We start from the raw sequence: 13,667 nt of genomic DNA on the forward strand, positions 1-13,667 counted from the left end.
CAGTCTGACGTCTTCCAACGCGCGCTGACTGTGTTGATCGGCGAAGAACATGTGCTAATATATTCCGAAAGGCTGCCATTATGACTCCCTTTTATCCAAGTGGGCTCAAGACAGGGAGATAATAGATAGGGTTTGACCATATCTGCGTTCTATCACATTATTCAAACCTTGACTGTCCTGGTTAATGGACATTAGTTTTTTTTTCTACCATCAAAAAAGCCCTAAAACATTTTTTCTTCTCTTTTGTGAGAATATTATTTAACCAAATTATCTGAGTTCAGTGAAGCAAAAAGAATACTGACATTCTGGTTATTATTGGGTCTGCTGTGAGTATCAAGATCAGTTAACATAAGTAAACAAGCAGTGAAAAAAATACATGAATAGTCAAACACTTTCTATGACTCAACCAAAAAGTGTAATTATCTTTGTAACTTAAATGTGTAAAAAGTTAAAGCTGGTGCATCTTACATGCTTGTAGTATTTAGCTGGTGATGTTTTGTGTTATAGCCTTGAATGCACCTCTAGTCTATGCTAGACTACTTTCCCGCTGTTTATTCACTCTAAATCGACGTGTGGCGTCACTGAGCCTTCTATTATGACGACTGCCCTATTAAGAATGACAGCGCGTGAGGAGAGAGAGGGCAATGGTGAGCCCTCCCAGAGTTTGTGCAGCACTCTCGAGCGCTAAGATCGCACAGCTTCTCGTCTGCGTTTGCTGCTCCAAACTGTCTTACCAAGCTCCAGGAGATCTGTCACTCTGCTCTCGTCTAACGGTTATGGACAGCGCTAAGGACATGCTGATGCGCGCCGAGGGTGGTCAGTTCGGCACACTGTCTGCCAAAACTGGCTCTAATTCGACAGAGGCTACTGGAGACCCCATGCGCAAGCTACCGGACAAACCGATTAACCAGAACAACCCCGTGCCTTATTCGCAAAACCTAGTGGATGACGCGACAATGGGACAACGTAGCGGAAAGTACGGAGATGTGTCACTTGCTAGCAAGCCTTCCGCGCCGGATAGAGACCTGTCAGACATCCCTAACAAAGATGCCAGCAGCTCAGATGCGGAATCAGACCTCTATGAGGAAATAGATGTCAGCTGTACGCCAGAGAGCATGGATTACCCGAGTGGACAAGGTAAAAGACTACGGCTCATAGTATTATATTTTATCTGTATTTATGTAATCTTATTTTCTTCTCCTGTTTCTAAATTGAGTTTATTATTGAGAGAAAAACCGACCAAATCACCACGTTTAATCGATCTCCCGTGTATCCCACTGTTTGTGAGAGCGTTCGATTGTCAGCTCCTGTTACGTTATTGCAAGCTTTTTGGATTAACGAGTCAATTACAAGACCACCATGTATGGGATGTTGTCCCGGCTTTAACAAGTTGTCAAGTCATCTTACACCAATATCCAACATCTCAATAACCTTTTTTTTTTTTTTTTTTTTTTTTGTGTGTGTGTGTGTGCAATTGCTGGCTTATTAAAAAAAACAATGTTTAAGAATGTCCATTGTAAATGAGTTTGAATTTAACTTTAACATAATACTGAGCCTGTTCTTAACTTTTTGTTTTCTTGTTTAGAATTAAACGTATTATTTAAATGAAAATAAATAAAGTATTCTGCTATTCTTAATACATAAATCAACAAAGGAATGATTCAAATAATTTTCATCAGACGTGCACATTAGTTCAGTTAAATGTATTACCAAATTACCAAGTTATTTGTTTTGGAAATTATAATAATATTATCAGAGACTGAGACAGCATGTTTTATTAGCTTTTCTCCAATGGACCCTGATGCTGTCTCTATCTCTGAGCTTGTTCTTTTTTTTGCGCCAGATCTTTTGGCTATTTGTTCGAAATCTAAGTAGCCTAATATTAAAAACATATATCGAATAAAAATTGCAAGCAATAGGCTACAGTATGAACGCTATAATAATAAATCGGTAACCAGTGACCTTGCAATGTATGCCCTAAAATGTTATGTCACTAATCATGTTTTTTTTTCTGTAAGGACTGGCAATGGGCTCGCCGAACCACGGTAAAGATGTCGGTGTGGACAATAAGATGGGCTCAGGCCCTTGTGCTCTCAACTATGGTTCTGACCAGATGCGAAGGTATCGAACCGCATTCACGAGGGAGCAGATAGCACGACTGGAGAAAGAGTTTTACCGGGAAAATTACGTGTCAAGGCCACGTAGGTGCGAGTTGGCAGCTGCCTTAAATTTACCGGAAACAACAATAAAGGTAATGGACTACACCTCAGATTCTATTTTACATTCATTTTTAGATATTTATTTTGATAAAGGTGGCCTGGTAGATTACCATCGAGCTACTATGGGTATAAAAATAACCCCGCCAAGATTGCTCCATCAATCAATACCAGCAGGCTCATCAATCGATGAGAATTTTAAGAAGTTACAATAAAACAAATTCTATAAAATATTTCTGACCTCTTATTGTTTCATTATGGAACTATTTCTCTTGGTTTATTGCTCATCGAAATTGGCTAGAGCCTAGCTACATGAACTAGGCCTCAGCCATTACAATTACCTTATGTCTACTTTGCTACTTTTGGTTACAGGTTTGGTTTCAGAACCGTCGCATGAAGGACAAGAGACAGAGGCTGGCTATGACTTGGCCGCATCCTGCCGACCCCGCCTTTTACACCTATATGATGAGCCATGCTGCAGCTACCGGCAGCCTGCCCTATCCGTTTCAATCTCATCTTCCTCTACCATATTATTCTCCACTTAGCAGTGTGTCTGCAGGTTCAGCCTCTGCCACCGGGGGTCCATTCTCCAATCCTCTGCGCTCACTGGACAGTTTTCGGGTGCTATCACATCCATACCCGCGTCCTGAGCTGCTGTGCGCCTTCAGACACCCATCACTGTACCCCAGCCCGGGTCATGGGCTTGGTCCCGGGGGAAGCCCATGCTCTTGCCTTGCCTGTCACGCTGCCAGTCAGTCAAACGGGCTGCCACATAGGTCCAACAACCCCGACTTCTCGTGTTCGCCCACTACCAGGACTGAGGCCTTCCTCACGTTCTCGCCAGCAGTCATCAGCAAATCATCTTCAGTGTCTTTGGACCAGAGGGAGGAAGTGCCACTAACCAGATAAGATGACAGCAGGAGGCTACAGTTTCTTTGGGTACTATCCGGATCAGCTTTGGACACTCTGGCAGTATTTATATGTCATCGCATGAACTACTCAAAGCAGCTTGCAAACAACAGCAATTTGCTTTAGTTAAGTTTCGAAACTGGGGATGTTTTCCAATTAAGAAGCTATATGTTGTGCAGACGGAGTCTACTTATACACTGTCAGGCCACGGACAAAATAATCTTTGGAGAAATTAAATATTGATAACAGAGATATAATATTAACTCAAACACATTTTAAGTAGGCCTACCACACCCTATAAACAAAAATGTGACAGGAGGACAGGAGACAAGGACATTTATTTGTAAAAATGAGTGGATAGCGCAAAAAATCTATCATAATTTACACTCTCTCATACCCATACAAATTGACCCACATGCAGTTTATTTCACATTAAAACGATGTTTTTCATCTAGCCTTTTAACAAGGGGATTTGTTAACCGAGCACGGTTGGCTCATTATTCCTCCTCCACGAACACCCGGTCCCGGTAGCACACCGAAATGTGCAGATGCGAGGGAAATTAAGGAGTGATGTATTCGGAAGGGAGAAATTTTGAATGTTGAATTAATGATAATGCTGCACGCTCAGAGACTTGTCTGCCAAACCGGTAACAAGGCGCCAGGGGAGCGGATTAAGAAGCTCCATGCGAGACTTGCTGGCTTGACGGGAGAACATGCGCTAGAGATCCATTGGACAATCACATGCGGCAAATTGGGGCAAGCCAGAGATGCCTGTCTTACCCGCACACCGTCAGCTGAATACCCCCATCTCGGAGCGTCTCTTCTCGGCCTTGCTGTTGGCTTCACCTTCAAACGGAGACAATACAAATAAACACACAAGTTAAATGCTAACTCAAGCTTAAATGACGCTATTTATGGACATCATCAGACGTGGCATTATTTATTGATTTATTGACCACAATGTTTTAACATTTATGTATTTTGAGTTCAACTGCTGCATCAAGGTTTTTTTATTGTACAGTTTACGTAGGCTATTCCTACTCTGCTCAGTTAGGTTGATTTCAGGTTTTGGAAAATGCGCGAAAATGGGTCAGCAGTGTCCTGATTGAATTCAATTTAATAATAAACTATTTCAAAAGAAAAGTGTACTAACGTTTATTCTTGAAATAAACATGGTATATATTAAAACGATTTTACGCTATTAGTGATGAAACACTGTAAACTATTTTCTCGACGATGTGTAGATTAATTTAATGTATTCACTATCTATTCTATACATCTCTTTCTTTGATTTCTGGAAGACAAACAAGCAACAAATCAGTCTGATGTGAAGAATCTTAGAACGAAAATGAATAAAAGTATGACAGCAGCAATCTTCAACATGACACCATGTATTGCTTTAAATTTACAGTGCGTTGTCACTTTTATCTCTTATAGGGCCTCTATTATTTTCTTCTGAAACACTGAAATGATCTTATAACTTGGACATAAGCTGTTAAGTAGTCCCTGGGCACCCAGCAAACGCCATATTCCGGCGCTGTTAATAGAAAGATTGGAATGAAATGTCTTTTGGAGATATTGGAATGGAAAAAGATCGATGATGCCTGCACATAACCAATCAGCTAATTAGCTGGGTTGTCCGCGTAATTGTGGCACGTGGAGCGGCAAATTGAAGCTTTCTGGGCATAACAGAGAAGGCAGGATAGGCTAATTGCGTCTAACCATCACATGTGGAACCGCCAAAGCACAAAATATAAAAATTAGATCAAGTTAACAAAATATATTGCAATTAAAGCTACCTACTTGCTGGGAAAAAATAACAGAAAATAATAATCTCACTGTTTGTTTCTCCCGTGCACGTGTTATATGATGTTCAGTCAGTTTTAACTAGGCTTATATTTACTAAGAGATTTTTGATTCATTGAAACTAGGTGTTTTGATTTTTAATTGCTCTTTTCATCTTCTATTTTACAAACAAAATGTCAACAATTGCTAGTGATCGTTGCCCAAATAATTCACCTCCTCCCACACACACGAGCCCAAGCCAGAAGGTCCTGGTTGCGCGTGTGATTGATGGCCTTATTAGAAGCAGTTCTTGTAAGTGTGACCAAGTTGATTAAAATGCATATGTTTGGAATAATATGCCATTTAAACCGGAGCAGTTAACTCAAAGGCGGATTTATGTCTGGTTGTTACATTAAATTACCTACGGCCAAAGTAGCCTATAAGAAATGGCCAACGACAAAATTGACAATTAAAAATAAAAGGAAGAAAAATCTAAAAACCATATGGGGCTGATAGTTCACCACCGTCTAATAAATTTAAATTTGTTCGATACCTGAGTACCCAAAGCCAGCTTACCTGCACCAATAAGCACGTGTGTAAAAAAGAAATCCATGTCAGTTAATTTAGTTTATTTTCATGCAGTGCCTAGTAGCAGAATAATATTACAGCCATCTGATTAATCTATTCTTTGATTTTAGGTTGTATGTCCATCATTTAGAGATCCAAAAACATGTTTGTAACCTTGACCACATTACAAAGTAACAGTGAAAAAAAATGTGAGAATGAGATTTGACATTTTGGGGCGGCACAGCGCATCTGTCAGAGCGCATCTCAAGGCGGCGACTGTTTAAAAGACTGTTTACGTTCTAATTTACAGCAGGCAGAGCGAGGCCTGAATGGACCGCTCACTGCCTAATGATGATAAATGGGGAATTAATACGCAAGTGCACGGGACAATCGGAGCCTTCATCTGGTTAAATAGGCATTCAATAGCATTAAAAAAAAGTAGAGGTCACATTAAATCAATCGGGTGTGTGAAAGTCATTCTTCTGGCGTATATCAGCGTTATCACGACGCACTGGAGTCGGTGAGTCCAAGTTGAAGAAACAGTATCGTCAGGCAAGCCAACAAAAAATGCCCTTTGTAATTTATCCAAGAGAGAACAAAGCATGATGTGTGCCGTTTTATTTGAAATAGAACTGATCCGCTGTCTTAGTTATTAGCATATGTTATTTTAGAGCATGTCTTCATTTATAGCATTTCTTTCAACACAGTTTATTCTCTGTTACACTGTTTGCCAAAGCAGTCAACCTGGGCCTGTGGACAGGCTTCTAGTTTAGGCTTATAGCATTGCTTAGCAAATTAAGGTTCCTCCTCCGATGTATTACAGCTGAATAGAAGGTGGACGTTTGTGTCTCCAAAGCTGTTGTGTCTTGATTGGGGTAATAAACTGATATTTTAAATTATATTTAGATTCTATCTCTCTTTCTGATATTTCAAGTCACATTAAGTCAAATTCTCAGCCTCTTATATAGCGAGAATACCCTCAAACATGAAACAATTTTTTTTTTCAAAATAATATCATTTAAAATGTTTCTTCAGGAATATTAAACAAATCTGCACCACACTAAGAGATGTGTTGACAGTTTTCCAAACCTCCTGCTTTACTCTTCAAAACTTCCAAATATAGCTTATTTTAGAAATATCACTGAATTTAAGCTTTCAGTACACTGCTGTCTATTCAGTCCTCTAAAGAACCTATTGTCTTTATATTTGAATCTGTTCTATTGGTACGAAAGCAATCAATTACCTACATAAGGTCGCATCATTAATCATTTCAGAGAACTCAAGCAAAACACTGGTATAGAAACACAAGAGGCAGTAGTTAAAAATTAACATCTGAATATTAATCTAAACAAGATTTCAAACAATAGTGTCATGGTATGTTCATGGTTAGAAACATAATAAAATATGTTTTTATTATATGGATAGAAACATGTAAAATTGAACCAGAGTCACATATCATATTCCAAAATCAATCATTCTGTTGTACATCAAAGTAAATGAATGAAAAATACTTCGCTTTGCATGACTAGGGAATATAATTGGATTTTCTCTAAAGCATACATTGATCTACTGAGAAAACCATGCTGCTGAGGTGGGTTTTTAAACCACAAGAATTAACATAATCATATAAACACATGCTCAATCTTGAGATCTACCTTTCTGCAGAATGCAGACCCAATTCCTACTGAGTACCAAAATAATAATTTAAAACAGTGGCTTTATATATTAGTAGAGGCTCCAAGACCAAATCTATATGTGCCAGACAGGCATAGATCTCAAAATTGTGCATTGCCTGGGCACTACAGAATCAGACTTAAAAAACTTTTATCTTACAGCATCCTTAAATGAAAACCAGAATCATGCAGGTATACAAACATTTTGTTGTAGATTCTACATGAAAGAGAACCAAAGGAGAAAAGACACTATATACAACATAACATCCATCAAAATCTGTCAAGACTTTTAGCATAAATTTCAACAATGAGCAATATTTTTAAGGCTGAATACTAAATGGAAATTTGTATTTATTTGCAGAAGGATACTATACATCCGAATGACTTACTATAAATCTGAATGACTACATACTGTTACGCTGTTGTATGTGTTTTGGGAATCTTTAGAGTTTAGAATAAAGTCATATTGGTGTCATGTACGCAGTAAAATTATATATTCAGTGCTGTATTGGAACACTGTTGTTCAGTGTTTTGTTCACAGCCATCAATGTACACTTAAGGATGTATGGTCAATTACACCACAGAGAGCAATAAATAATTTCTAGCTATAAACCCCTGGTAGAATTATTCTCTCTCTCTCTCTCTCTCTCTCTCTAATTCTATCTCTCTTTCTGTCTCGTTCTATATAGATACTGTGGCCCTCTTCAGCAGCTGCAGCAGTAATAGTAGCTCTGTGCAGCTCTTCATTGGCTATACTGATGGATTCACATATCAGAAGAGTGGCCGGTCGATGCCCCCACATTCTTCATTTACCAGTGAGAGAGAGAGAGAGAGCGAGAGAGACAGAGGCCAAGCAATGTGTTTAACCTGCTCAATGCTCAGAGCTGAGATGCAGCCAGACTCTACTGGTTAGGGTGCAACATGGACCATAGGATCATTGCTTAGGAGGTTGCTATTAAAATCCACAAAAACAAATTATGAGCATACCTTAAAAAAATTCTCAGGAAGGAGAAGATACAAATTTGGTGCTTCCTCTGTTAATTTCATATTCCAAGCAGCTTACATGCTTTTCTGAATGTACTTCTGAATCCAGAGGTATACCTGAGTGATCAGAGAAAACAGATTATGAATATCAAATGCCAAAACAAACACATTAGATAATGGACGGAATCCAAATTAAAATAATTATGCAAATATTTTACGTTTATGCATTATATATAGACTCTATTACGAAAGATGCTTTACATTGCATTTAAGGTATACATTTATTATTTCTTGCATTCCCAGAGAATCATACACACTATACTCTGCGGTTTAAACTACAGAAGCTTATAATGCCACTGTGCTTGTCTTAATAATACAGGTTAGCCTCTAAATCTCACTCTGTATATTAACTAACGATGAGCCTTGGATTTTTTGACATTTTCCACTCACTTAAGTAAGAAGGGATAACCTTTTTGTGTTGACTATTAGTTTATCATTTGGCTCTACACCCTGTTACAAGTAAAAGACTGAAACAAATTGATATTTGTGTAAAATGGCTACATAAGCAATAACAATATTTCAACCTTGATTTTTAAAAGAAAATACATACACATGAACAGTACAACCTTGGTGACTACTGTGTCGAGGAAGTCTGCTTTTAGTCTAAATACACTTCACACAGGGAATATGATTAAGATGCTTTAAAACTGTTATTTGGATAAATTGGACTCGTAAGAGCACACTGGTTAAGTCATTAATAATTATGAAGGCAGAAATAGTAAAATATTTCCATTAAAATATACCCATTTTATTTGAGGACATATGTAAAACAACCACGGAAATAATTTGGTGCCATCAACAATATAAAATCAATAGTCAAGGTCATGGTTGTCCGTTTTTTCAGATAGTAACTCAACCCCTTTATTATGTCTCTCCACTAGTCTGCGAACGCAAATAAATTACATTGTGTGACCCTGAATGTCTTTTGCAGCAATAGTACAGTTCCAATATCCATCTGACTTGAGACAAACCGATCTTGTGCTCTCTTTTCAATATGTAATTTACCAAATGTATAAATTATAATCAGATTTGTATTTGGTATTGTTTCTAAACTATCCATTTTTGTATTGCAAATTTGACAATTCAGTTTATTATATTATATTTTATTCATAAAATTACTTCTATCTGTTAAATTTTCCATTACGCGTTTGGAAAGATTATACCTACAACAACTGTATTGTAATCACAAAATATGTATATCTTAATTTACTGTGTTTACATTACTATACAATGGTAAGTGACAATAAATCTATTGATTTCTATCTTCTCATGCAGCTATAAGAGTGAAGCTCAGCTCAGTGTGCCCAAATCATGCAATATTTTTAAAAATAATTTAATAAGCACTTTGTTTTATGGGAAAGAGTTATTGTTTTATGATGACTCAGGGAGCCAATGGCTCTGCAGTGCTCTCCAGCTCTCTCCACACCTCGTTTTATTTTACAGTCCTACACTTTATTACTCTGCAACCACGCCGTCGAGCTGCATGGCAACCATGCCAAATCCTGAGTTTTCCCATCTTTTCTCAGTCCTTTATCAGAGAAGAAATCTATAAAATTGTCAAATATCAAAACAACTTAGGCATATCCACATATATGTTACAGAAATGTACAGTTCAAGAATGTTCGCAAACACAAATATTTTGACAGCATTTAAACTCGATCGACATTTGCTAATAAAGAGAAATATTCCACCTAAATTTTCAGAACGGATGATGAGAGGTGAATGTTGCTGGTGAATGTAATACAAGTAGAAGTGTGCATGCAAGAACTGTATGCGTGTGATAGTGTATCCCTGGGAACAAGTGATGTGTTTTCATTACAGCTCTCTGGCCTTTTTACTTGTGTCCGATATGCTCCAACCCCCAACCCCCAGAAGGCAACAGGACAAGGCGCACACTGACAGGAGAATCATTGGCGCATGACAGGGGTGTCCTGGTTTTCCCCCTCTACATGCTAGCTGCTGTTAAAGATTCAAGACATGAGCTATGTTCAGTGGCTAAGCTGCTTGCTCAAGCTTTCATTAGACTGTATTAAAGGAATAGTTCACCCCAAAATGAATATTTTGTCATGATTTACTCACCCTCATGTCATTCCAAACCTATATATATATATATATATATATATATATATATATTCTTATGCTGAATGTAAAAGAAGATATTCAGTTGTATCTGGAGTCTTTAATCCTTTGGTTATGATGAACATATATTGAAGAATACTGATAATCAAACAGTTGATGGTCTCCACTGACTTCCATAGTATTACTTTCCCTACTACGGGACCAACAACTGTTTGGTTCTTCAAAACATCTTGTTCAATCTATGCTTTCCTGTTTAAAAATTAGTCATTTTGTTCAGGTTGAATTTATTTTAATTCTACATATTAAACTGGAATTCTGTTTGCGAAATTCAAGAAAATACAGCAATTAAACTGCATTCATTCAATAGCAGCATGATGATAACTTTTATTTCTGTGACATATAAATACTTGCTATTTTAGTTATGACAATGACAAGACTTACATGTCATATATTTATGTTACATGCATGTTATTTCAGTGACACTTTGGAAGAATATTAACTCTAAATGATCTTCCGTTACTGATTGAAAGAGTTAAACACAAAAAATAACTTGTATAAAAACACCAAAAAAAGGCCTCTGTACATGTATGTTACGCAACTTTGGTTCCAATGGAATAAGTATAGATTTTTTGAAAAGGGGAAGAACAGGAATGAAGGGATGAAAGAACAAGGGATGGAAGTGAAGGGGTGGATCTGATATTTCCATCTTTAATGGAGAACTTTAAAGATAACTCACTGTTTGTGTTTGAGCCACTCACTTTGAGTGTGGGAGTCAAGCACATTAAATCATGCACATACAAACTTACACACACACACACACACACACACACACACACACACACACACACACACACACACACACACACACACACACACACACACACACACACACACACACACACATACACACACTGGCGTCTCTGTGTTGTGACTCATTCAAAGGAAATGCACAGCTTTAAGCTCAGCCAGATAAAGTATGTTAAGGATAGAAGGGTTCTGAGTATAACCTGTATGTGTGTTTGGTTTTTATGGTGATGTTCTGTTTGTGCTAGTTGTCTGTAGCTAAGCTGAACAAGCTCTTAACTCTGAACAGGTTAATGGAACTTTTATGGGTCTCTCTTACAATCAGTTGACCTCTTGAGTTTCTCTCTGTTTTACTCTCTCTCTCTCTCTCTCTCTCTCTCTCTCTCTCTCTCTATTCTGTGTATCTTTTGCCTACTGGAAAATGTTGTTTCACAAACTGCAAGATCATCCCCTTTTCAAATAATACATCCAGGGTCAGCTTTACAGACAAGTACACAAACCGCATACCACAAGATGATTTACAGTTCCCTTACATGCACAAAATTCATAAATGGCAGCAAGAAATACTTTAACCAATAAGATATATGGGCATTAATGGCTAACTTCTACTTTAATGGATTTTGCGGATTTTGAAAGTGTCAACTGCATCAGATTTATCAGCGACAGTTGAAAAAAAAAGTACTGAATATGAGCTCCCATCTCTCTTTCTTTTACCAGTTCACTCTATTCTCATTCCCTGTTCTAAGAATGCCCTGTCCAATACTCACACACACACGCAGTCTGGGTGATAAAGGTGGGTGAGAGATAGCCCTGTAAAAGTCTTATCTCATCACAGTCACTTTTATTCATGTCCATCATCAGAGTGTCAATAGTAATCATGGACCAATCAGAAACAGTGTGATGGAGCACCGACCATGAAAGGACAAACACACACACACACACACACACACACACACACACCCTCAAGTTAAAACAAATTCAAAGAGCGCATTCTCTGGGCAACATTAATATGTATTAAAATTCTGGTCAAGCATTTGAAAATGAGATTTGAATGCAATAAGCCTAAAAATGAAAACTTAACATATAAAGTTGCTCTGTAATTTGAACACATACACACTTCTCCTCTTCTCACTTCATAAAAGCAATCAATATGGGCTGTCCTTGTGTGTGTGTGTGTTTGTGTGTCTTCTTCTCCTCCTTCTTCTCATTTCCCTTGCATCCTTCTTTTCTTCTCTCCTCTTACAATTTATGCTCACTGATAAGTAGTAACTCCTACACAGTAGAAATGATGATGATGATGATGTGAAATAAAATACAGCTATGCTGCCTCCCTTCTCTCTATGCTGCAGACCAGACATGACTCTTAAAAAATAATAATCAATATTGATTTTAAGTGAGTGAGAGGGAGTGAAAAGGGGAATAATAGAGGAGAGAGATGGAGAAGGAATGGATGCTTGGGGATGTAGAGGGGAAAAGTGCATGTTGGGGAGGTAAAAGCAGGAGGGGGAAGAAAAAGAGAGAGATGGGTGAATGGACTCCTCTCCATCTGAAGCTTGACAGAATCAATGAGCTTTAGAGGATAGACAGAGCCTCAAGGTGCTCCGTTAAACTGGAAACTGTGTGTGTGCATCAGTGTTGCCATGTCTGCTTAGAATATGCAACATTGGACTCATAATAATAAATTTTGAAACCAATGCTGTATAGGATCAAAGCAGAAAAAACCTTAAACCACGTTACGTAAGTTTATGTATGTTTTTGTATGTGTGTGTGTGTGTGTGTATGTAATCAGGAAATTAAGTTAAAAAAGCTTATTTTAACTAACAAAAGTTGCTTTCTTTTTCTTTTGCAAGTTGTTTTATTTTGCAAGACCTGACAACACTGGAGTATAATATTGTACACAGCTTTTACACTAACAGACATTTGGAACTATGTCAGGGATCATAGAAAAGATTTTTGTACTTTATATAAATGAGCAGTAACACAATGCACTGACTACCAATGGGAGTGCAGACAATGATTCAATTACTGATAGAATTGGATAAAATTTCGGAGTGCAGCCGCCTAAAAACTGTCTGAATTCGAAATGTTGAGATTTAGGAATATAAGATTTCTGTCTTTTTTAACTGTCATAAATCATATTTTCCCACTTACAGTGCTAGAAGTTTGTCTCTTTTTTTTGCAACAAACACAACGTGATTTTTGTTTTTATGCTGCTGTGTCTTTAAACCTCTATGTAAACAAGCTTTTTGCATGTAAAATGAGTAACAGCATAAGCTATGCACAGAATGTGGATTTTACTGACAAGCTCAATAAACTGGCTTTACCCCAGTACTTCCCTGACAACCTTTTTGCAAAGCCTTTCTCAGTCCACCTTGAAAGAAGATGCACAAACTGTTAAGATGAAACTGATATGATCAAGGAGCGTTTAAAAATAAAACTTAAGGCACTCTTTGCTAACCTTATGAAGAAGAGCTGCATGCTCTAGTACTCAAAAACAGTACGGCGCTTGGCAGCTTGTAACACAACTTTCTCAGAGTAAGTCATCGGTACTTAAACTCCAACTGGACGATATTATGTTACTTTCTTCTGT

General features: G+C 37.7%; 1 protein-coding gene across 1 annotated transcript; it reads left to right on the forward strand.

The window, feature by feature from the left end:
• Positions 1-313: 313 nt before the first annotated feature.
• On the forward strand, positions 314-4,219 carry LOC132144708 (homeobox protein XHOX-3-like). Its single transcript, XM_059555259.1, has 3 exons — positions 314-1,137; positions 2,019-2,251; positions 2,589-4,219. Exons 1-3 carry the CDS (start codon positions 645-647, stop codon positions 3,123-3,125), a joined length of 1,263 nt encoding a protein of 420 aa, XP_059411242.1. The 5' UTR covers positions 314-644; the 3' UTR covers positions 3,126-4,219.
• The last annotated feature ends 9,448 nt before the right edge of the window (positions 4,220-13,667 follow it).

This window comes from Carassius carassius, chromosome 8, assembly GCF_963082965.1.
Source record: "Carassius carassius chromosome 8, fCarCar2.1, whole genome shotgun sequence".
Classification (NCBI taxonomy): domain Eukaryota; kingdom Metazoa; phylum Chordata; class Actinopteri; order Cypriniformes; family Cyprinidae; genus Carassius; species Carassius carassius.